General features: G+C 38.5%; 1 protein-coding gene across 3 annotated transcripts; it reads left to right on the top strand.

The window, feature by feature from the left end:
* The first annotated feature begins 10,855 nt into the window (after positions 1–10,855).
* On the top strand, positions 10,856–14,397 carry LOC109789513 (PWWP domain-containing protein 6). Of its 3 annotated transcripts, none has more exons than XM_020348482.3 (2): positions 10,856–10,979; positions 11,243–14,397. In XM_020348482.3, exon 2 carries the CDS (start codon positions 11,283–11,285, stop codon positions 14,100–14,102), a length of 2,820 nt encoding a protein of 939 aa, XP_020204071.1. In that variant the 5' UTR covers positions 10,856–10,979; positions 11,243–11,282; the 3' UTR covers positions 14,103–14,397. The 3 variants fall into 3 exon arrangements, with proteins under 3 accessions (XP_020204071.1, XP_020204070.1, XP_020204072.1); XM_020348481.3 differs by having other exon boundaries at positions 10,862–11,019; XM_020348483.3 differs by having other exon boundaries at positions 10,897–11,019; positions 11,248–14,397.
* The last annotated feature ends 11,329 nt before the right edge of the window (positions 14,398–25,726 follow it).

The following is a 25,726-nucleotide window of genomic DNA, read 5'->3' on the forward strand; positions in this document are numbered from 1 at the left end:
TAAATTGTTTGGTCTTGAGTTTTTAAAAGACATGTATAAGCATGATGTGGACTTTGCTGAAATATTTGCTTCATGTGAAAAGTTTTCTGAAAATGGATATTATAGGCATAACGGATTCTTGTTTAAAGCAAATAAATTGTGTGTGCCTAAGTGTTCCATTAGAAAGTTGCTTGTAAGTGAATCACAAGAGGGGGGTTTGATGGGTCATTTTGGGGTTCAAAAGACTTTGGAGATTCTACAAGAACATTTCTTTTGGCCTCATATGAAACATGATGTACATAAATTTTGTGATCACTACATTATGTGTAAAAAGGCTAAATCTAAGGTGAAGTCTCATGGTTTGTATACTCCTTTGCCTGTTCCTAAATATCCTTGGACTAACATTTCTATGGAACTTGTTTTGGGGTTGCGTAAAACAAAGAATGGAAATGATTCTGTGTTTATTGTTGTTGACATGTTTTCTAAGATGGAACACTTCATACCTTGCAAGAAGGTAGATGATGATTGTCATGTGGCTAACTTGTTTCAAAGAAATAGTAAGGCTACATGGGCTGCCGATGAGCATTGCGAGTGATAGGGATGCAAAATTCCTTAGTCACTTTTGGAGGACCTTGTGGGGTAAGATTGGTAATAAATTGTTGTTTTCTACTACTTGTCACCCACAAAATGATGGTCAAAATGAGGTAGTCAATAGGACTTTAGGCACATTGCTTAGGACTGTTTTAAAGAAAAATATTAAGTCTTGGGAAGCATGTTTACCTCATGTTGAGTTTGCTTATAATAGGGTTGTCCATAGCACAACTAATTGTTCACCATTTGAGATTGTGTATGGATTTAATCCTTTGACTCCTCTTTATTTGTTGCCTATGCCTAACATTTCTATGTTTAAGCATAAGGAAGTGTGGGCTAAAGCTGAGTATGTGAAGAAGCTACATGAGCAAGTGAAGGCTCAAATTGAAAAAGAAAAATGAGAGCTATGGAAAGCAAGCTAACAAGGGTAGAAAGAAGGTGGTGCTCCAACCTGGTGATTGGGTTTGGGTACACATGAAGAAGGAAAGGTTCCCTGAACAAAGGAAATCAAAACTCCAACCAAGGGGAGATGGTCCTTTTCAAGTTCTAGAAAAGATCAATGACAATGCCTATAAGATTGATCTGCCTGGTGAGTATAATGTTAGTGCTACTTGTAATGTGTATGATTTAATTCTATTTGATGCAGATGCAGATGTTTCTAATTTGAGGACAAATCCTCTTTAAAAGAGGGGGAGTGATGAGGACATGAAGAGCAAGGAACTTGGTGCACTTGTGTCGCCACCGGCCCGAAACGGGCTTTCGGCATTCGCGAAGGATGGTTGGACTCTTTTATTTGTTTAAAAATATGGATTGCTAGAATGACTTATTCTCAAACTGAGACCTTGTCAAACGAGCAATTTTATTAAAAGGCTCACCAATCCATGTTAATCCCAAGCGGGACCCTCCATGGGTTAGCGGTTTTCATAAAAAGGAAGGGTTCATGGAGTCGCCACCAATGTTTTACTCAAAACATTGGAAAAAGAAGTTTAAGGCAATCGATTCAAAAATTGACTTCGGCCATGACAACCAGAGTCGGGTAAGGGAGTCGGTTACGCGTGGGGAAGGTGTTAGCACCCCACAGCGCCCCTTTCGAGTTCCCTATGACAGATTATTTCTAAAAATAATAGTGCGAAATTACTAAATTACCCCTATTTATTCTAAACAATTATAACTTAACTATCTACATGATGACAGTTAAATATACACACAGAAAGCAGTAAAAGGAAGGTCTTAAGAAGAAACCTTTGAAACGTGCTTTTATATTCAAGTAAAACTGGGAAGCTTTTTGGCGTTCCCTCGCTCTACAAGCCCGCTCGCTCCCTCCTAGAAAATTTTAACTATGGAAATCCGGAGGATTTCCCTTCGACTCAGTTCGAGACTCAAGCAAAAAGCTCAGAACTCGAGAACTTTGTCGGATCAACTCTCCGAGTGATTTCTAGGCAGAGCACTGCTCAAAAAAACCCAGAATACTCAAGAAGAGGGTTAAAACTCAGTGTAAAGTGTGGAATGACGTCCAAATGACGTCTTATTTATAGGGAACAGGCGCAATACGGGCCCTGGAGTCAATACGGCCCGTATTGAGTTTTTGAACTACAATACGGCCGTATTGAATTCAGTACGGCCGTATTGAAGTTCAAAAAACCTCAATACGGCCGTATTGAGTTCAGTGCGGCCGTAGTGAACTTCAATCCGGCCGTATTGAGTTCAGTGCGGCCGTATTGTAGTTCAAAATGTTCAATACGGCCGTACTGAACTTTTGGGAGGCCGTATTGGGCTTCATTCCCTCCACTTCCTTATTTTGAGCTATTACAAGACCTCTAGACCTACAGAGAATCCTCCTAGGGCCTTCCATGAGTCCTTCTGGCTGACTTTCCTTCAGTCCTCAAGAGTCTTCAAGCTTTATTTCCGACCCGGACAATTTTAGGGGTCTACAGCTGCCCCCCCTTTACTTAGTCGGACGGCCTTTTGGTGTACCGGCTGACAAGTAAAGGAGTTGACCCAATCGTCCGGGTGATGTGCCAACCTTCTGACTTGTAGCGTCTTCCGGTGGAAAATTGTTGAGTAGCCTCTCCAGGTTGTTGCATACCTCGGCGCTTCTGACAACCTCGGTAGCTAAGTTTACCCTCTCCAGGGTCAACTTCACTCGACGCCCGAGCCGGAAGTTGAACACCAACGTGCCTCTGACGACGCTGATGGTTGAGTACTGTCTCTCCAGACCTTGAGTACCGTCTCTCCAGACTTTGAGTACCGTCTCTCCAGACTTCGAGTACCGTCTCTCCAGACTTCGAGTACCGTCTCTCCAGACTTCGAGTACCGTCTCTCCAGACTTTGAGTACCGTCTCTCCAGACTTTGAGTACCGTCTCTCCAGACTTTGAGTACCGTCTCTCCAGACTTTGAGTACCGTCTCTCCAGACTTTGAGTACCGTCTCTCCAGACTTTGAGTACCGTCTCTCCAGACTTTGAGTACCGTCTCTCCAGACTTTGAGTACCGTCTCTCCAGACTTTGAGTACCGTCTCTCCAGACTTTGAGTACCGTCTCTCCAGACTTTGAGTACCGTCTCTCCAGACTTTGAGTATCGTCTCTCCAGACTTTGAGTATCGTCTCTCCAGACTCTGAGTACCGTCTCTCCAGACTCTGAGTACCGTCTCTCCATACTTTGAGTACCGTCTCTCCAGACTCTGAGTACCGTCTCTCCAGACTTTGAGTATCGTCTCTCCAGACTTTGCTTCGGTTGTCTCTGACGACCTAGGCAACTGAGTTTGCCCTTTCCAGGGTCTGCGTCCGTGTCTTCTGATCACTTCGGCAATGCGAGTTTACCCTCTCCAGGGATCTGAGATGATTTTTTGTCTCCACAGTCCACTATGCTGCTTCGATGGTTTTTTCTGATTTTGTGCCACTGAGGGCTGGATAACGCAGGGATCCGTCTAGGGGATGTGCAGTCATTCATAGGTTCTTGTGCCCCAACTTGCATTTGCATAGTTGGTACCCATGGGGAATTTCTGACTCCTTGGGGTGTAGACACAGATGCTCTTCTTGAATTGAGCGATGCCTTATGTTTGGCTGACGTCCTTTGACGTTGGTGGAGTATCCCGGTTATCCTTATTCGGGTATCTCTTTTGGATTTTCTGATTTTTGCTGCCTCTGTGTAGGCTGTTATCCGCTGGGGGATTCTGTCATTCAATTCTTGACTGGCCTCTTCTGTTAGGCAAATCATCTTGATGTTCGGTGTTTGGCTGGATGCCGAATTCCGCTTGGGGAATATTTATTGATATATATTTTTTTTATTTTTCTCCTTTTGTAGGGGTGCCTCTTGAGTAGGCGACTGGGGATTTGGGGATCTTATGTATCCCAGAGTATTATTTAGGAAGCCTCTGCAGGCTTAGCCTCACTCAGCGCTTGAGTCAGAGAGCTATCTTCCACTGAGGAAGTTTCAAGTCCTTTGACTGAATATTTTGCTTGGATGATCGCGCTTCCATTGGGGATTTTGACGATCTTGCTTTGATAGCTCTCGCTGGGGATTTGTTCCATGAGCTTAAGCTGAGTTTTCTCTGGGGAGTATTATTTTTGCGAGCCTCTCCAGGCTCAGTTATTCTGAGAGAGTATTATTTCGGCGAGCCTCTCCAGGCTCAATTATTCTAAGAGGGAGTATTGTTTCGGCAAGCCTCTCCAGGCTCAATTATTCTGAGAGAGTATTATTTCGGCGAGCCTCTCCAGGCTCAGTTATTCTGAGAGAGTATTATTTCAGCAAGCCTCTCCAGGCTCAGTTATTCTGTACGAGTATTATTTCGGCAAGCCTCTCCAGGCTCAATTATTCTGTACGAGTATTATTTCGGCAAGCCTCTCCAGGCTCAGTTATTTTGTACAATTTGTTGGGTTTTCTGTATTTCGCCTTTTTTTGTTGATTTTTGGCTTTTTCTGTATTTTTGCCTTTTTTGTCGATTTTTCGACTTTTTCTGTTGACCGCTGCCATACACAAGCAATTTTTCCTATTTTTTCTATTTTATGCAATTGCCTCATGAAGAGGTCTTTGAAAATTTCTTTGTGGCTAATACGGCCATATCCATTTCAGTACGCCCGTATTGAGTTGAAAATTTGTTCATAACCCTATTTTTAGTACGGGTGTACTGAACATGATACGGGCGCATTTGTTTTTTCTGAAGTTTGATTTTTGATTTTTGATTTTTGATTTTTTTTTATTTTTTTTTTATTTTTTTTGAATAAACAGAGAATAAGTGATCTTCCATTGCACCTATCATCTGTATGCATGTATGTGATGTATGATGCACCTAATTCTATTTGACTTATCTTTCAAAAGAATTAACCGATGCGTTTTTTGTTTGGATTTTGCCATTCCTCAAGACGGACTGTGCGCTGCCGACTTCTATAACCGAGGAATAATGCATGTTATATTGAGATTTGGCGTCATCAACCAAATGATCCTTCCCTTCCTCTAGAAGATATGTCAACCCTCCTATTGACCACTATATCTCCATGTTTCCACTAGATTATCCTAAAATCGCTTGGGACAAGAGAGAAACGAAAGGAAAGGTATATATTTGCTCTGAAGTTTGTGTTTTAGAGGGGTTTTTATTTTCATTTTGAAAAATGGTTTTTGTAAGAATGGCTGGCCAAGGTAGGCTTATTGTGTTTAGGCTTGTTTGATTAAACACTTATGAAGTTAAGAAAATCTTTGTTTATTGACGTTGTGATTTGACAACTTAGATAGCTTTCCCTGAACTTTTTCTTTTTGAATTCTGTTCATGGTACCATCATGGATTTCTTTTCGCTTTTTGATTGTCCTTATTTTTGCCTAAAACACCCTTTTGTGGCGTTTTAGCGGACTTTTGTTTTTGTTCATTTTTGCAACCCTAACTTTTGCCTAGGTCACCCTTTCGTGGGATTCCTAGCGGGTCTTTTGCTCTTATTTTTGCGCAGCCCCCTTTTTGGGTTTCCTGCCGAGCTTTTTTGTTTTTATGGTTCTTGTTTTTAAAGGATTTTCTTTTTATCCATGATGGCACTTGTCGAGGCCAAGGAAAGGTGCTCTAAGTTGTCACGCACACTTCCACATAAAAATGATGCGGGTTTATTGTTATTAAGACAATCTTAACCTCATTCATGCTTATTCAAACAGGGTTAAAAATAATGTGGTTTAGAAATTTATTGTAAGCAAGAAGAGAAGCAGTAAGAAATAATAAAGAATGATTTTATTATAATCATAATGGAAACATGTGCCCTATCGAGGCTCGGGGGTCGGGCTGTCCCCGAGGAGTAATCTCTAATAGTCATCAGGTCTATACATCCCTATCAGAAGGAGAAGAACACTTGATGACGACGACCGGCCTTGACGCTTGTGAATCGACCTTCCTAAAGATCTGGCTTAAAGAACGTCGAGAAGGATCTTGGTTCCTCTTCGTCCTTTGATCTTTATTAGGGTTGTATCCTAACCCTTGTTTCCCCGGATTATCCTTGATAACGGGTAGCTCGGGAATTCCTTGGGAATCCTTGCCAAGTCCTTGTCCAGGCAAGTATCCATTCTTGGTGAGCATATGGGCTACCTTCTTCATTTCTCGGGGAAACGTTTCAACATTGGCAATTTCCAATGCTTGGAAGGCGGTTTCTAGAGCTTCCTCCGCTGCATCCACGTAAGGTATGGCGGATGGCTTGCTGATGAGTATGTCATCTTCAGCTTGTACAGTCACCAGTTTGTCACCCACTATGAACTTGACTTTCTGGTGGAGCGTAGAAGGAATAGCTCTTGCATCATGAATCCAAGGTCGGCCGAGGAGACAGCTGTATGCAGGAGTAATGTCCATCACTTGGAATTCGACATTAAAGATAGTGGGTCCAATTTGGATTGGAAGATTGATCTCTCCCACCACTTCTCTTTTAGAACCGTCGAAGGCTCGAACGATCATGTTGCTCGGGCGCATTTGGATTCCCTTGATTGCCACTTGCTCGAGCGTTCTTTTTGGCATCACATTCAAGGAAGATCCATTGTCTACCAAGACTTTAGCGATGTGATACTCCTTACACTTTACAGAGATGTGCAAGGGCTTCTTGTGGTTCGGTCCCTCAGCGGGGATTTCTTCATCGGTGAAAGTGAGGTGATCATTAGCCGTGATGTGACTAACAATCCCCTCAAACTTGTCTTGGGAGATAGTGTGCGACACGTATGCCTCGTTCAAGACTTTCAACAGAGCTTGTCGATGCGGTTCGGAGCATAGGATCAACGACAACAGAGTAATCTTTGCTGGCGTCTTTTGAAGTTGATCCACGATGGAGTACTCGCTCTGTCGGATATATTTTAACAGCTTATCTGTCTCCTCCTCGGATTCTTTGTTTTCCTCGGTTTTTTCTTTTTCTTTTTCTTTTCCTTTATTCTTGGGAGCTTTATCATGAAGATTTTCGGGAGTGTAGATCCTGCCACTCCTAGTCATGCCCCCAAGTCCAGCGATGTTAGAGATATCGCTGTCGGCAGAAGAATGGATGTCGTATATCCATGGCACAACCTTATTTGATTCGTAGGGAAAAGGCCTTGGAGTAGTGATCCTTAACAGTGTTGGACCTTCCCCTTTGTTTGTCTTGATTACCAACAACGGAGTTGACGTGTGTTCGCTTGGCGCGGTTGTTGGCTTGCATTTAATAACAAATGGCATGCGATCCATTCTGAACATACGCATCGCTTAATCCTTTCTTTTTATTACTATTATTAATGAATTACTAGGAGGGATGTATGAAATGCAAAACTAGATCCCTCCATGATCTTTGATAAGAATGCATGATATGAGATGATGGCGTTGAATATGCATGCATTGTGTTTATTCAACTAAGCATTATCATGTTTTCGGGATGTCCCTAAGATGATGCATGATATTGCTTGGTTTGGATAAATATCATTTTTCTTTGTTTTTTGAATATATATTTTTTTTATTTTTAGGGTGAAAAGGGAAACTACCTATATGAATGTGATGAAGGTAGATGTTAACACCATGTAATGGAAGATTCTTATTTCTATTTATTCTTATTTAAAAAGGAATATGAATGTTGTATGTTTAAAGAAATGCAATGTATGCTCAAACAATGTCACATAAACAATGCACAAACAATTCACTCATCCACGAACAGTCACGAGCGAATCACGAGGTAGGGGTATCCTGCAGAAAGGTGCATATTCAAGGTGGTTCTAACTGTTCTCACCAGTCCAAGGCCCCCAAGGTGCCCCCATTATAGGGACCCAATTCCTCTTGTCGTAAGTCGATGGAAAGCTCCAACGCACTGTCGGACTCGAGTTCATGGTTATCACCTTGAGTGATGCTTTCCGACAACGGTCTACGGGCACCTATAGACCCATTTGACAACCGGCCGTACTAACACCCACTCCCTATGGCTTACCACTCATGCCCCCGAGTATAGAGGGAACTGTTGTGTGCAAAGGTTTGTGTGCAATTTATATTTCAAACAATTGCAGAAACTAAACATACAACAGTTATTAAAGCCATATAAATAAAGCATGTTATCATACAAACAAGGGGTAATAAAGTAATTTTAACTATTATTTGTTAAAAATAATCTGTCACTAAATGGGACTGACTCTCGAGGCTTCCCCAGTGCAGTCGCCATCTGTCGCCACCGGCCCGAAACGGGCTTTCGGCATTCGCGAAGGATGGTTGAACTCTTTTATTTGTTTAAAAATATGGATTGCTAGAATGACTTATTCTCAAACTGAGACCTTGTCAAACGAGCAATTTTATTAAAAGGCTCACCAATCCATGTTAATCCCAAGCGGGACCCTCCATGGGTTAGCGGTTTTCATAAAAAGGAAGGGTTCATGGAGTCGCCACCAATGTTTTACTCAAAACATTGGAAAAAGAAGTTTAAGGCAATCGATTCAAAAATCGACTTCGGCCATGACAACCAGAGTCAGGTAAGGGAGTCGGTTACGCGTGGGGAAGGTGTTAGCACCCGACAGCGCCCCTTTCGGGCTCCCTATGACAGATTATTTCTAAAAATAATAGTGCGAAATTACTAAATTACCCCTATTTATTCTAAACAATTATAACTTAACTATCTACATGATGACAGTTAAATATACACACAGAAAGCAGTAAAAGGAAGGTCTTAAGAAGAAACCTTTGAAACGTGCTTTTATATTCAAGTAAAACTGGGAAGCTTTTTGGCGTTCCCTCGCTCTACAAGCCCGCTCGCTCCCTCCTAGAAAATTTTAACTATGGAAATCCGGAGGATTTCCCTTCGACTCAGTTCGAGACTCAAGCAAAAAGCTCAGAACTCGAGAACTTTGTCGGATCAACTCTCCGAGTGATTTCTAGGCAGAGCACTGCTCAAAAAAACCCAGAATACTCAAGAAGAGGGTTAAAACTCAGTGTAAAGTGTGGAATGACGTCCAAATGACGTCTTATTTATAGGGAACAGGCGCAATACGGGCCCTGGAGTCAATACGGCCCGTATTGAGTTTTTGAACTACAATACGGCCGTATTGAATTCAGTACGGCCGTGATGAAGTTCAAAAAACCTCAATACGGCCGTATTGAGTTCAGTGCGGCCGTAGTGAACTTCAATCCAGCCGTATTGAGTTCAGTGCGGCCGTATTGTAGTTCAAAATGTTCAATACGGCCGTACTGAACTTTTGGGAGGCCGTATTGGGCTTCATTCCCTCCACTTCCTTATTTTGAGCTATTACAAGACCTCTAGACCTACAGAGAATCCTCCTAGGGCCTTCCATGAGTCCTTCTGGCTGACTTTCCTTCAGTCCTCAAGAGTCTTCAAGCTTTATTTCCGACCCGGACAATTTTAGGGGTCTACAACTTGGAGGACCCATGACAAGAGCAAGGACAAGGAGAGCTAAGGAAGTTTTACAACAAGTGTTGGTAGCTTCTATTAAAATAGAACCAAGTCTTAAAGAATTGAAACTTACATCGATCAATTGTCTCATGATTGAAGAAGAGGATACTTGACCTTTATGAAAGAGTAATTTGAAATAAATTAAACTCATTTTCTTGGACGTTACTTAACTAATGGTGAGGCGGTAATGTTTAATTTTCTTTGGTAGTTACACTTTGTTATTAAGCTTCCAATTATTAGTTTCCTTTACTAATTTATTAAGCTTATTTTTGTAATATTGGTTGAATGTAAAAGGTCAATAAACATGCGCATAAGCTGATTGTATTAGGCACATATATTATGCGCAAAAATTGAGATGGAAGGTCAGAATGCTAATGTTAAAAAAATTGGTTGAGAGCTTTCTCTCCTTGGATTCTTGATAGTCCAAAATTCTTGAGATTTATCAAAGGTAATTCAACCCTTTGTGTATGCAATCTTTAAGAAATATTTTCCATCCTTGAAAGTGTGGAGTCTATCAATTGCATTCTAATTTTCTTTTGTCTCCATTCACGGAAAAAATTCCGCCCAACAATATCTACGAACAATGCACTGAATTGATCATCAAACAACATTCAATTTCTTTCCACTTTTTTACAAGCCTTTGATCCATCATCAATCTACACCATAATCTAATCATTTAAATTGCAACCTAAATTTTTAAGGTCCTTGTTCAGAATCCTGAATCTCTAAGAGGTTACATTACTTAATTTTAAAAATTAAATTTATAATAAAATTTTGAAAAAGTTAAAAAAATTAAAATGAATTTAAGACAAAACATACTCTAACAAAGATAACATAAAAGTTATCTGTGCTGTCTGCACGTCAAACGTATGAAACACGTGTCAATCAAACCTCTTTTTAAGAACCTTTCCTTTGCAAGCAAAATACTTTCCCTTCATTTTAGGTTCTGGGCTGTCCGTACAATGGCATCGCAATTCGTCACCACGCACACCATTCTAATCCATGACGTGCGTGAATGATGACCCAAAATTCGAGCCAATCTCAATTTTTACAATGTTCGATTTATTCCAATAATATTTAATATTAATTAAATTTAAACTAGTATTATTTCGGAGAAAAAGTGAAAAACAGACAAATATGGCATGAATGGGAAGCGAGTAGGAAGAGAGTCTCTTACTCGAGCAAGTGGATATTGTCCCTTAAAAGAGCGTGTAAATGTAAAATATCGCCGAGTTAGTTTCACTTTCCACCGCCTAAGCAGCTTAGCTGTAATAACAAAACATGAAGAGAAAATAGAAAGTAATTGTTATGTCGCGATATATTTAAATTCTCGTGCCAGAATATGCTTTCTATCCGCCTCTCTGTGACTCTGACTGTGATTGCATCTTCAGTTTTTATTAATTAATAATATAATAATAATTATAAAAAAATATTATTAAAAAATTAATATTTATGTGTTGTCCTAAAATCTCATTATTCTTGCATGTCAATCCGATCAGATTCTCAAGTCAATGGTTTTGATTTGAGGGTTGCTTCAAAGCACACAAAGTAAGCTTCTTTGGAACCCTAGTTTTCTTGGTTTTCTCAGGTATTGCTGCATCGTTTCTTCTTTTATTATTATGTTCACTGATATTTGATTCTTTTTGCACATATATAAAATTGTATTATATCAGTATCAATTTTTTTTTAATTAATGGTTAATATTTTAAATCATCAAATTCTGATTTTTTAAATTATTTTCTTTACTTACTTCCATTCGTGAAACCTAACAAAACCCTAGGATGTGTTGATTTTATTGATTTTTCATGCAGCCTAGGTTGATTTTCTCGAGAAAGGAATTTTTCTTGTTTGATGGGTACGGTGGAGGCTCGATCGAAGGACCCATCTGGGTGTTCATCGCCTTCTCCAGAGAATGACAAAAATGAGCTAAGGGAAGCTTTGTGTGCTTTGAAAAATGGGGCCTCAGAAAACGGGGTTGGCTTCTCTGGCCATGGGAACCGAGGTTTTCGTGATGGTGGGGGTGTTGAAGTGGTGAAGGGCAGGGTCTTTGAGACCAAGGTTTCGGATGAGACGGGTTCTGTGGGGAGAGAAATGGAGGATGGTTGTCAAGGTTTGGCTGATTCTGAGATGAATGGGGTCTCCTCTTTGTTGAAAATGAGAGGGAGTGGTAGTGGTAGGAACTTGATGTTTTCTTATGGTGGTGAGAGTGATGGTGCTGGGAAGTTGAACTCTGAGGGTGGTTCTTTGGGGGTTGAAATGGGAGGAGGAAGTAGAGATTGGAAGAAAACTGAGCGCGGGGATGATCAAAATGGGAAAACTGGGACTTTAGATGTTCCAATTAGTGATACAAGTGAAAACAAGGATTTGGAAATGGATGACTTGGGTGATGAAGGATATGGGGGCTTTTCTGTTGGTGATTTTGTTTGGGGGAAAATTAAGAGTCATCCCTGGTGGCCTGGCAGGATTTATGATCCATCTGATGCTTCAGATTTTGCTTTGAAGCTGAGACAAAGGAATAGACTACTCGTTGCTTACTTTGGGGATGGAACCTTTGCTTGGTGCCATCCTTCTCAATTGAAACCGTTTGAGGAGAACTTTGAGGATATGGTGAAGCAGAGTAGCTCCCGTGCTTTTGTCAATGCTGTACAAGAAGCTGTAAATGAGGTTGGAAGGCTCTTGGATTTGAAGATAAGTTCTTCATGTGTTGCAAATAAAACTAGGTCTGAATTCACTCGGCCGGTGGCGGACAATTCTGGAGTCAAGGAGGGAATTCTTATACCTGAAAATGGTATAGAGAAGCTTTCAGATGTTCTGATTGATCCAGCAGAATTACTTTCTCGAGTGAAACAAATTACCGAGATTATTTCCATTGCCAATATTCTGGAGCTGGAAATATTGAAAGCTCGACTTTCAGCCTTTTATCTATCTAGAGGAGGTTATAGATTACCTATGTATGAGGCGCCCCAGCCAATTCCTGGACTTGAAGATAGTTTAAGTGATAAAACAGTGAATGTAGGCAGAAGTGAGGGTGCAGTGGAAGTACCCGTCCATGGACCATTTGAAGAGGACTACGCTACCATGCCAGTGAGCCCAAAATCTGGTGAATTGAGTCTTTCACATGGTATTTCAGGAAATAGATTGAATCATAGGATTAAGCAGAAAAGTATTGCTGAAATTATGGGAGAGGACAAAGATGTCAATACCAAAAACAAGAATGGAGATGCAACTGAAAAAGTGTCTGTTAGAAAGAAGAGGAAAGGCAGTGAGGATACAATGGCTTCTAAACCTGTGCAGAAGAGAAAAGGGTTGTCCCCAAATACTGATGCTAACATGGCAAGTGCTGAAAATGATAATGGTAGTTGGGGGAAAGAGAACAGTGACAATGGAACATTGGCACAGCTGAAAAAGAAGAAAAAAGCTTTTGGTATTGGAAACACCAGTAGTGGGAGCAAAAATGACGCTGATCAAGAAGGGAAAGTCAAAGGAAAAACTGAGAAGGGTTCTTTGGCAAGAGAAAGGAAGAAAAGCAAGTACTTGTCCCCTCCTTTCACTATTCCAACCAGAGAGCAGAGGAAAGGAGAGATAGAAACAGAATCCCCTAAAGTTTCTGGCAAAGAGCAGGTAACAGAGCCAGTGACCAGAGCTTCTGACCAACTTCTTAAGTCCCCTGTACCTTTGAAGTTGAATGGTGAGGCATTTCAGGAGAATATTTCGAAGCAACTTGCCATAGAACAGGACCTACCTGACAGCTCAAATTACCCAACACTAGAATATGATGAGAACAAGACTATAGATACAATGAAAATCCAGGTTCCATCTGGAGAAGTTTTGTCTGAAGTCCGCTATGCAGCTATTAATCCACAAACTCCTACAGATATCAATTCTCTTGAAAAAATTGTGGACTTTATTTTTATCTACAGAAGCTCATTATATCGCCAAGGATCCTACTACAAAGTATACAAGAAGCATAAACCTAGCAAGAAGAGAAAGAAGCCAGAATCTGATCTTGGGATACTGAGGAAAGATCAAATACAAGCTGATCATATATCAGCTAATAATGATTCAGTGCCAGAGAAGAGAAAAAAAAAGAATGAGACAATGTCAGGTTTGCCTAAAGAGAAGCAATCTGCTGCATCTAAGACTGGCAAGAAGATGACTGATAAAAAGGCTTCAGGTGCTGCCCTTTTTGTCTCATTTGGGCGAGGATCCTCTCTGCCTTCAAAATCTGATCTTATGACACTGTATAGTAAGTTTGGAGCTCTCAATGAATCAGAAACGGCTATGTTCTCTAGTGATTACACTGCTTGTGTGTTCTTCCTGAAAGCCTCTGATGCTGAAAAGGCCTTAAGCCATTCACAGATCATGAACCCCTTTGGCTCATCCGAAGCCACTTTCAGACTTCAGTATCTTTCTGCTGGTTCCACGTCTGAAAAATCCAAGTCTAAGGTATCTTCAATGAAGAAGAAAGAAAAGACTCCAGGCAAGCCATCGGCCTCACTGTCACCAGGTAGTGAAGCATCCAAACTGAACTACATTAAGCAGAAACTTCAGCGTCTGACATCAATGCTAGAAGCATCGGATGGTAAATTACCCGATATGAAGACAAAATTAGAGAGCGAGATGAAAGGGCTTTTGGAGGATGTGAACAAAATGGTTGAATCTTCTTCCTAAATAACACGTGGAATACTAGCAAATATTTAGCTAGTAATCAGGGTAGGTTTATGATATGTCATTTCCATTTAGTGGACTGTCTTTGTTATTTAACGATCAATTTGTTTGTCTCGTTTCTGAGCCTAGCTTTATTTAAGGGGTAAAGTTACTTGTATCAGTTTGTTGTTTAGGATATGTAACTTGTTGTATGCATAGGCTGTATAGACACCGACATCCTTTTAGATTTCTGTCTCTTATGGTAGTGGTGAGCAAACAGCTTATAAGGATCAAAGGTATAATGTTTTCATTTCTATAATGTGTGAATTACTTTAATTCTGGTGTAGCTTCGATTCTTGACGATGATTGAATAGGAAAAAGAGATGGTCTAACCTTTTTGTAGGAATAAAGTCCCCCTATTTGGCCAATCTATCATGATTCTCTCCTGTTTTTATTATGGCTATGAATGGAATAAGAGGTATGAATGTAGTTTTGTAAATTTGGCATCCAGGGTAGTTCAATGACATCAAAGTCCTGTGCTTTGTAAAATATATATATTGTGCTCAACTCTTCTTGGAATTTTCATAATCTTTGATGCTGGAAAGTCTGATGGTAATGATACCAAGATCTGGAGGTTTTGAGCACACAAATTAATGCATGCTGCTACGAAGACATGGTTTGTTCATATACCAGATCTATTCGAAGTGAAGAGCCCACATAGACTAATTCTGATTGGCAATATGGAAGTGAAGAGATTATTGATCCTGCAATGCAGTTCAGTTACAAGGATATATATATTCAGTTTTTTTAAATTGTTGACTAATATGAGATTTGTAGACAGACCGTAGCTGTCCGGGTCTCATAATTTCAGCCGTAGGGATCCTGGGAGGCCATACCCAGGAGGGCGTGATCATGGCTGAATACCGGAGAGAAGAGTTGAGTGAGAAAGAAGTCCACATAAAGAGAGGAGGGAAGAAACAAGGATTTCAAGGAAGTTGATCTTGTATAAATGGTATTAAGTTAAAAGATGATCTTATAATTTTCAATTTTAAGTTATAATGATAATAAATATAGATTTTTTTAAGAAAAAGGTTTTTTAGATCCAATTTTAAGACAAATAGAAATACAATAATCAGTTAAGACAAATGTGTTGTATGTATATTATTTATGATGTCTATAACAAAATCATCTTTGTTTATATGATTTTTTAACAGATTAAATTTTTTTTTATAATCAATTCGTTAAAGAAATTGAAGACATGTTTTGCATAAGAAAAATGATTAACATATTTCTTGAAGCATGAAGAATTTTAAAAAAAAGTTACTTTGGATTGATACACGTATGATTTCTCTCTTTTGTTACTTAAAAGATGATAAGTAATTTTTTTAATTAAATAAAAAGTGACAATTTAGTGATGAACATTTTTCTCTATATTGAATGACGATGAAGAGAGACAAAATAAGTTTGTAAGAAATGCTAAAGGACTTGTATTAGTTATCTTCATGAAACATATATATAAAGAAGCTTGAAGATTTAGAAAGAATATATATTTTCAATAGATAGAGATACATTCATTGTAAAAATACAACATTGTTAGTTTAGTCAGTTTTAATTTTATGTTATAGTTTTGAGCCTGAAGATGCTTGATTGTAAAAGAATATTTGTTTGTTAAAAGGTTTTGTGTTAAAAGAATACTTAGTTGTTAAAGTTTGGAAAGATTTTGTATTAAAAGAATACTTGAGTAGTTGCTTGAAAAGGCAAGTCAAAGAATACTTAGATTGAGCCAGAAATGAATTATGAAAGAATACTTGTATCTTTGTAAAAGATAGCGAAACTTGATTGGGTTATCAAGAATTAGATCTTGGTGGTTGAGATGAACTAGTATAAAAGCATTGTGTGTTCTTCTTACCTTACTTTTCGTCTGCTATTTGATCTTGCTACTACTTCATTGTCTTAAAAGTTGTTGAATTTTTTATTGATTTTATTCAATCCCCTTTATATTGTCTCTCTTTTCTCCACAATTTGGTATTGGAGCTCAACCTTTGATGGGGTACGCATTTAACCATGATAAAGGAAAAAAAATCCTAAAAGGGGAAACAATGAAGTACAATACTTGCCTGAAGGAACTTCTCTTACAAGGTCTCTAGCCTTAAATAGAGAAAACTACCCATATTGGAAGGACAGGATGAAAATGTTCATCAATTTTACTCAATATTACCTTTGGAAGATCATCATAAGAGGTGATGTTGCAATTATCAAGGTAGAGAGTGAGTACACGCATAACGATTACAACATCTTACAACTCTACATCTTGACTTGCTCTTTGTTTAGAATAGAATACAAAAAATCCTCCAGTAGCAAAATTGCCAAAGAAATGTGTGAAACCATTAGGGTAATTCATGAGAGTATTGAAGACATTAAGCTCAAACGAGTTACTACTCTTTAGAGACACTACGAGATGTTTTGTCAAAGCTTCGAACAATCTCAAGATCTTAAATAGTCTTCCAAAGATCTAGGAACCTAAGACCACCACCACCATTTTAAAGGCTTGTGATCTTAAGACTCTTACTTTGGATGAACTTTTAGGAGTCCTAAGAGTTCATGATGTTCATCTGAACAACAAGGATCACCTTAAATAAAATGACTTTGTTGCTCTATGGACTAGTGAAACTTGCAAGAGGAGAGATAAAAGCAAAGCCTTGAAGGTTGAGTCTAAGCATAATAACTCAGGTGAAAGTTTTGAAAACTCTACAAATGATGAGATATCTCTCATGTCCAAGAAGTTTAAGAACATGTTGAAGAAGAAAGGAAGACTAAAAAGCTTCCACAGAAAGAAGGATAAGTTTAGAAAACCTGCCTAGGAAGATAACAAAGAAGTAATATGCTATGAGTGTAAGAAACCTAGACATATGAATGCTAAATGTCCTACACTTAGAAAATGATGGACCAACAAAAAGAAGGCCAAAAAGATTTTGATGACCACTTAGGAGGATTTATGTTAAGTCAAAATACGATCTTGGATCTCTCAAGTTCTCAAGTTTTAATGATAACAAATAAAATGTTTTTCTTTAAGAGAAAATGTTTTTGTGAAATACTCATAAAACAAAACATAAGACACAATTCACTAGATAGATGATGTGTCATTAAACGAAGCATACAATTTGTCTTTATAAAATTTTAAATGTTTATCATTTATAATGACTAACAACTACTTATTGCATATTTGAGTGATTCCATAATAGATTGAACTAAGAAAGATCTTTGGAACTCATAAATTTGTTAACAAAAGTTGATGTAGAACCTGCTTCTCACTAACACATGCTACAAATAGTTCGTATGGTATCCTAAAGATGATATTTAATCTCCTTGATCAGATAAGAAGTGACAATTTGGTGAAACATATTTAATGCAAACATTTAATGCATTAATAAACACTTCTCACCTTAAGGAACCTGTAACGAAGACAGACAAAGAAAGCTTGTGAGAAACTCTCAAGGCTTTGCAACAATCATCTTCATCTGGGTTACTATATAAGAAACTTCACAATCAAAAAGAAAAAGAGACATATATATACAAGAACCTTTTTGAAAGTAATAGTACTAAACATATTATTTCTGTAAAGCTCTTTGTACTTAATTTGTTCTATCACATCATGATAGGAAGACAAAACTAATTTATAAACCTTAGTAACTCTAAGTTATTGGGTTTGAGCTTAGAGAGATTTGTTTGTAAAAGAATACTTGTTGTGATGGAGGACCATCCTTGGAACTTCATGTGGGACCCATCAAATGGTCCATAGCTAGGAAAATGGAGGAAGATGAAGGAGATAGCATGCCTAGAGCCATACTCATCATAAATATGGAGTATTGATCCATCTCCTAGGCCCATTTTGAGTAGTATAGGATTGTATTGTTTTATTCCAATTTTACCCTTGTATTTTGGGGTATTTTAGTCTTAGAATTTATTTTACTTATATTTTCCATTTTACCCTTGTATTTTGGGAAATCTTAGTCATAGGGTTTATTTTATTTTGTATTTCCCATTTTACCCTTGTATTATGGGGTGATTTAGATCATAGGTTTTTATTTTTGGGCTAAGGTATTTAGTTAGGATGCTAGACGTATTTTTGGTGGTTTTTGGACCTATTTTTGGACTTAGAAAGACTTAGGCCCAAGTGGAGGGCAAAGGTTGCATGGTCTTATCATGCACCTAGATGTAGCCTAACTAAACCCAAAGATTCCATCCTTGGCCACCAAGTTGCATTTAGGGTTAATTTGGGTTTCATTTGGTGTGCATTTGGCATTGTAAATTTCGGCCATGCACTCTCCAAATGCAATCCTAGATGCCTCCCACTCCTCTAAATACCCTAGGCACCACACCTTGTAAATACTTTGGATATTGAATATAAAGAGAGCCCTTTGTGCCTTTATATCTTTCCTTAGTCACCCTTGGCTAATTCAGCCACCTCCCTCCCTTCTCCACCTTGAGAGAAACAACCCTAGAAGTGACCTTCATCATCAATGAAGTGAGCCAACCCTAGAGTGCACCTTTCAAGCCTTTCATCAAACACCTTCTACCCTACTTCCCATTCACCCATTCTATCATCATCCACCCTAAAACCTTGTGCCACCTTTGAAGAACTTGTTCCTTTGGAGTAGGCGTCCTCTTCCTTGCTCATCATCTCATGTTCATGCAAGTAAGGATGTCATCAAGTGGTATCTAGAGCCTTGGTTCTTCAAGGGTAACATTATTTTTATCTCTAAATATATTAGGTCATGTCGTGTCTTCCTTAAATGTCTTCTAAGTGTGATTAAATGAATCATCATAATTGCCATATTTTGATGATCCATAAATCTCCTCTCATGTGTTGATTCATACCATATATTCCATGTGAATCATCTTGGCATTTTAGGCTTTCTTATTTAGGTTCTTGTCTTTTTCTTTAAATTTTTGAATTGCTGGAAATTTTGGGCTGCATGATATATTAATGCTTTTTATTTTTTTTAATTCATCTGGTTTTGTCATAAGCTTGTGTCTTTGAACAACCTTGAAAAGAAATTTCAAGTTTTTATGCTTAATCATTGAAATGAGAAAAATATGACATGCATGTCATATGTTTGATGAATTGGCCGTGAACTTATATGTGCTATAGGGATTCAATAATGCATGCTAATTAGTTCTAGCATGTTCTACATTCCTAAAATATCATGTGTGATTACATTCTTTGCACATTTTTGTCTTGGAATTTTCGGCCAACTTTGTGTATTTCCTAGTGCACTTACATGCCTATATGTTTGATTGATGATTTGAGTGTGAAAATATGACTTTGATGTGCATAATTTGCTACTGTACTTTTGCACACTAAAACTTTAAGAAAACACTCAAATCTTATCTCATTGAGCCATCATAAGTTATAATGAAGGATACTCCAAACAATTGCTAATCAAATCAACTTTCACAAGTGTAAAATCCAAGCAAAGAAATAGTATAAAATTTAAAAAAAAAAAAGGATATTGTGGTTGGAGCTTTGGACATAAAATCGAGACCTATCCAAGCCTAAAAAGGAACAAAAGAATCAAAGACAAAAGAAAAAGGGAATCTTTGCTAGACTTGTGGAGTTTGGACCAATTTTCATACCTTAGCACTTGGAGTTAATTTTTGGACCATTGGACAATGCTTAATGGTCGAATGAGACAATAAGTCAAACATGTTAAGTGCATCATTTTTATTTTAAGCCTATTTGATAAATTTCATTCTAGTGCCATTCTAGGACTTGTTCCCTTGTGTGCTTACCTTTCTTAATGTGCCTTAATTTTAGTTTTATGTTTTCTTTCTACTCCTAAGTTTGTCTTATCAAATTCCACTTGAGTTTAGCCTTTTTAATTGTGCCTTTTAAGTTTTTCTTTCTTGGACTCTTGTACTATTGGGTTTTGGTTTCTTCTTGACCAAGGTGAGGAAAGCTTCTAAACACCACACACTTTCTTGGTGGATTGAGTGGAGGGGCTGTTCGATTTGAGTTCAAGGAGCTTTGGAGGATCACACCAAATTAAAGAGTGCAAACACCATTGAAAGGCTGACCTTGTGTGTTCATTTCGAAGGGGGTGGAGATTTGAAGACTTGGAGATTCAAAAATTTCTTTTGTTACTTGATTCTTTCTTGTTTTAATTTCGGCCTTTTTGTATTTGGCCTTTGCTTTCTTTCATTTTGGGTTGTAAGTGGCCATTTTAAACCTCTTCATTTTTTGGTGGTAGTTTCGTGTAGCTTGAAGGTGATTTGAAAACCTTCACCTAGGAAACCGACTAGCATATACTTTAAGTGCTTTCCTTTGCATGCTTTAAAGCTTTGGTAGTATATTTGCATAAGACTATACTTTGTTTATTTATTTCGTTTAGAAGGCTTCATTTTCCTACTAGGGGGGCGTGCACATCACACACCTTAGTATTGTGAAAATTGTTTTTGTGAGAAAAGTGTGAAAAGGCTTAGTGATTTTTACTTGAAAAGGCTTGGTTTTTAAGTTATTCTTAGTAGTCTACCTCCCTTGATAGTTCACTTTGTACACTTAGGCCTTTTCATACCAATCTTGCACCTTGAAAACCATTTGTGAAAACCTTTTTATCACTCACTCTTTGTGAAAACCTTTTTACCAACCTTTTTGAAAACAAATTTGTGAAAACCTTTTTGATCAAAGATGAGTGATCATTCTAGTGTGCATGGTCATAACTCTTGTAGTACTAGGTCTAGTGTTAGGGATGAACTTAGGAAATTAAAAGAGTATCTGATGGAAGAACTTTGGAGGAGGCCGGATTGATGTAGCTTCCTTCAAGTCTTTCCCTAGATCTTTGTACTCCTAGAATCCTTCCAATGCTTGTGTAAGGCTCCAATGGAGGGAGGAACCTCACGGCCACTTTAAGATGGTGGGGGAAACCTCTCAAGAATGCGCCACTCTTGGTGAAGGGATAAGCACTCTTCAATCCGCCACACTTGTCTTTGGAGAAGTGATAAGAGATTGGTTTTGCACAAAGAGATTTAGGACCTTTGGGAGGAGAGAATTCTGATCTCTAATCTGAACACTCAATTCTCATTAATGCCAAAAGTGTTATACAAGTGAAATTTTGAAGCTATATAGGCGTGGCCACCTAGGGGTTAAGCTAGACTAGACCATGGTTCACTAGGAACCATGGTTGGGTCCGTCCAACTTAGGGAGCAAGAAAAGACTAGACCATGGTTCACTAAGAACCATGGTTGAGCCTTCCTAAACCGCCCTTGTGTAGGAGAGAAAGGAGGTCCAAGCATTTGGCCAAGTGTGCACCAATGTGAACACAAGGTGTGAACACAAAGATGTGGACGGTTTTGATTGGTTCCATTTAACTCCACCCGGTTTGAAAATGGTTCATTTGGTTTAGTTAGGTTCATTCAATGTGAATGGTACCTAGCTAAATCAAATCTATGAAAAATTAGGAGTTAAATGAGTCCAATATGTAAAACCTTTATCCTAAGGCCACATTTGGCTAAAATGCTAGGAGCACACTTTAGTCTTCTAATGCCACTCCTATGCCTACCTCTAAAAAGAAAAAGGTGCCTCCAAAATACAAAGGCAAAACAATCCTATACAAAGTCTACTATATACAATATATACAATGGAACTACTCAAGATACTACTAAGGAGAAAAGTACACAATGCTCATGGTGAGCAAAGGTCTAAGAAGCACCTCCTCCTTAGATGTCTCTTCTAGCTTCCTTACCATGGACCTTGTCAAAGGTCCAATGGCCTTCATGTATTCCTCTTCCTTGGATGGTCCTCCATCATACCCTCCTTCTTGGGAAGGATCTGTCCTCAGATCTACCTCTTCATCATCCATGTTAGCATTCCCTGAAAAAGGCATAAGATCACAAACATTAAATGTATTACTAACACCATAATCAGAAGGTAAATCTATTTTGTAGGCATTGTCATTTATTCTTTGGAGTACTTTGAATGGACCATCTCCTCTTGGACTTAGTTTAGACTTCCTTTGAGTAGGAAATCTTTCCTTGCGCAAATGAAGCCAAACTAAGTCTCCTTCCTCAAAAATAATTTGTTTTCTCCCTTTGTTGTTGTATTCCATATATTTTTGAGTTTGTTTTTCTATGTGGTCTTTAACCTTCTCATGGAGTTTTCTTATAAAATCAGCCTTAGAAACTCCTTCTTTGTGAACATAAGAAGAAGTACTAGGCAAAGGTAGTATATCCAAAGGTGTGAGAGGGTTAAAGCCATAAACAACCTCAAAAGGAGAAAGATTGGTAGTCTTGTGGACTACCCTATTATATGCAAACTCTATATGAGAAAGATGTTCATCCCAAGACTTCTTGTTGTTCTTTAAAATGACCCTCAATAGAGTAGATAAGGATCTATTTACTACTTCAGTTTGCCCATCGGTTTGTGGGTGACAAGTAGTAGAAAATAGAAGTTGAGTTCCTAGTCTTTCCCAAAGTGTTTTCCAAAAGTGACTAAGGAACTTAACATCCCTATCCGAGACTATTGTTTTAGGGATTCCATGTAATCTCACAACTTCTTTAAAGAATAGTCTTGAGATATGGCTAGCATCATCTACCTTGTGGCATGGAATAAAGTGAGCCATCTTTGAAAATCGGTCCACTACCACAAAGATAGAATCATGACCCCTTTGGGTTCTTGGGAGACCAAGTACAAAATCCATGCTAATGTCTTCCCAAGGGGTGCTAGCTATAGGTAGAGGTGTATAGAGTCCATGAGGCATAACTCTTGATTTAGCTTGTAAACAAGCTATGCATTTTGAGCAATGCCTTTGGACGTCTATTCTCATGTGTGGCCAATAAAATTTTTCTTTTACAAAACTTAGAGTTTTATCAACTCCAAAATGGCCCATGAGACCTCCTTCATGACTTTCCTTTACTAAGAGCTTTCGAATGGATCCTTTGGGTATGCAAATTTTTCCCATTTTATACAAGTACCCATCATTGATGTAGAATCCATCAAAGGCCCTTTTAAGACATTGCTTGTAAGTGGACTGAAAATCTAGATCATTTTCATACAATTCCCTAATGTTGTCAAATCCAAGAATTTGGGAACTCAAGGTAGTAAGTAATGTGTATCTTCTAGAAAGGGCATCGGCCACCACATTACTTTTTCCCTTCTTGTACTTGATCACATATGGAAATTGCTCTAAATATTCTACCCACTTAGCATGTCTCTTATTTAACTTACCTTGCCCTCTCAAATACTTTAGTGACTCATGATCGGTATGAATGATGAAGTCTTTAGTCACTAAGTAATGCTCCCAAGTTTTGAGGGCTCTTATAAGAGCATAGAGCTCTTTATCATAGGTGGGGTAATTCAAGGTGGGACCTCTAAGTTTTTCACTAAAATAAGCAATGGGGTGACCACCTTGAAGTAGGACCGCACCTATTCCTAAACCACTTGCATCACATTCTAGCTCAAAAGTTTGAGAAAAGTTTGGAAGAGCTAGAATAGGTGCATGTGTAAGTTGGTCCTTTAAGTTATGAAAAGCCTTTTCTTGCTTCTCCCCCCATACAAAAGGCACATCCTTCTTGACCAACTCATTAAGAGGAGATGCTATGGTGGAGAAGTCTTTAACAAACCTCCTATAGAAGCTTGCTAAACCATGGAAACTCCTAATGTCTCCCACATTCTTAGGGGTAGGCCACTCTTGGATGGCTCTAACCTTCTCGGGGTCCACCTTAACCCCCTCCTTGCCAACTATAAACCCTAAGAAATTCACACTTTCTTGGCAAAATGTGCATTTTTCTAAGTTAGCATAGAGATGGTTTTCCCTAAGAAGAAGCAAGACATTTCTAAGGTGTTCTAGGTGTTCTTTAAGGCTTTTACTATAGATTAGGATGTCATCAAAATAAACAACTACAAATCTACCTATACAATCCCTTAAGATATGGTTCATTAACCTCATAAAGGTGCTAGGAGCATTGGTCAAACCAAAAGGCATGACTAACCATTCATATAATCCAAACTTGGTTTTAAAAGCGGTTTTCCATTCATCTCCTTCTTTGATCCTTATTTGATGATAACCACTCTTAAGATCAATTTTAGAAAATATGAGTGCTCCATGCAACTCATCTAGCATGTCATCTAACCTAGGGATTGGATGCCTATACTTAATGGTTATATTATTTACAGCTCGACAATCCGTGCACATTCTCCAAGTCCCATCTTTCTTTGGAACTAAAAGAACTGGCACAGCACAAGGGCTTAAGCTCTTTTGAACCCATCCCTTCTTCATCAAATCTTCAACTTGGGTCTCTATTTCTTTTGTTTCTTGGGGGTTGGTCCTATAGGCGGGCCTATTGGGTAGGCTTGCCCCGGGAACCAAATCAATTTGATGTTCTATTCCCCTTAAAGGAGGAAGCCCACTTGGAACTTCTTTGGGAAATAGGTCATCAAATTCTTTTAAAAGGTTTTGAACCCCCTTTGGTAGAGACTCAAATTCAAAATTTGTGGCAGCAAGTGTCTCTTTAGCATAGAGAAGGAAAAGAGGTTGATCAACTAGGAGACATTGTTTAATGGAATGATTTATAGAAAATTGACTCCTAGGGACAACTACCTTGGAAGGGACACTTCCTTCCAACTCTATAACCTTCTCTTCCTCTTTTTCACAACTTAAGAGGTTTTTTTTTTCCTTTTTTTTTTCTTCCACAATTTTCTTTTTCATGGCCACTTGATCTTCTAACACTTGGGAAGGTGTAAGAGGGATCAAGGTATGCTTTTTACCTAGATGGACTAGGCGGATCTTATTGGTGACACCATCATGGATGGCTTGTCTATCATGTTGCCACGGTCTACCAAGTAAAATATGACTTGCATCCATGGGAATGATATCACATAAAATTTCATCTTTGTACTTCCCAATGGAAAAAGGCACATTTACTTGATCTTTGACTTCTATAGGTCCATCCTCATTAAGCCACTGAATTTTGTAAGATTTAGGATGGGCTATAGTAGTCAAGTTAAGCTTATCAACTAACCTTTGGCTTACAAAATTGTTACAAGAGCCACTATCAACAATGAGAGAACATGTTTTCTTGAAAATCTTGCATCTAGAATGAAAGAGATTCTCTCGTTGTGATTGGTCTTGTTCCTTAAGTTGGTTAGTCAATAATCTTTGGGCAATTAATAGATCACCCTCACATGGTGCTTCCTCACTAGAACTATGGCTTTCGTCTTCTTCACTTGAGGAAGAGGAAGAAGATGAAGTGCTCTCCTCACTTAGGATCTCATTACCCCTAATGATCATGGTTTTTTTTGTAGGGCATTGGGAAGCTATGTGTCCCCTTCCTAAGCACTTAAAACATTTTATGGAGCTAGTCCTAGTATCATGGGAAGGTCTTTCCTTAGGTTTCTCTTTTAGTGACTTATCCTTTGAATAGGAGGGGGTACCCTCCTTCTTGAAATCTTTCTTAGGGTAGGGGGTAGTTTCCTTCCTAAAACTAGGTTTTCTTTTTAATTGTTGTTCTACCCTCACACAAAGTTGAACTAGTTCATTTAGGTCTCTATAGGGTAATAGCTCAACTTTATCCCTAATCTCTAGGTTTAAGCCACTTTGAAACCTAGCTATGGTGGTTCTTTCTTCCTCCCTAATTCCCGCTCTCATCATAAG

This window comes from Cajanus cajan, chromosome 4 (assembly GCF_000230855.2).
Source record: "Cajanus cajan strain Asha chromosome 4, NIPB_CcT2T_4, whole genome shotgun sequence".
In the NCBI taxonomy this organism is placed as follows: domain Eukaryota; kingdom Viridiplantae; phylum Streptophyta; class Magnoliopsida; order Fabales; family Fabaceae; genus Cajanus; species Cajanus cajan.

Excerpts from the sequence above, each read along its gene's own strand:
- LOC109789513 (XM_020348482.3), top strand. The coding sequence starts at position 11,283 with ATGGGTACGGTGGAGGCTCGATCGAAGGACCCATCTGGGTGTTCATCG.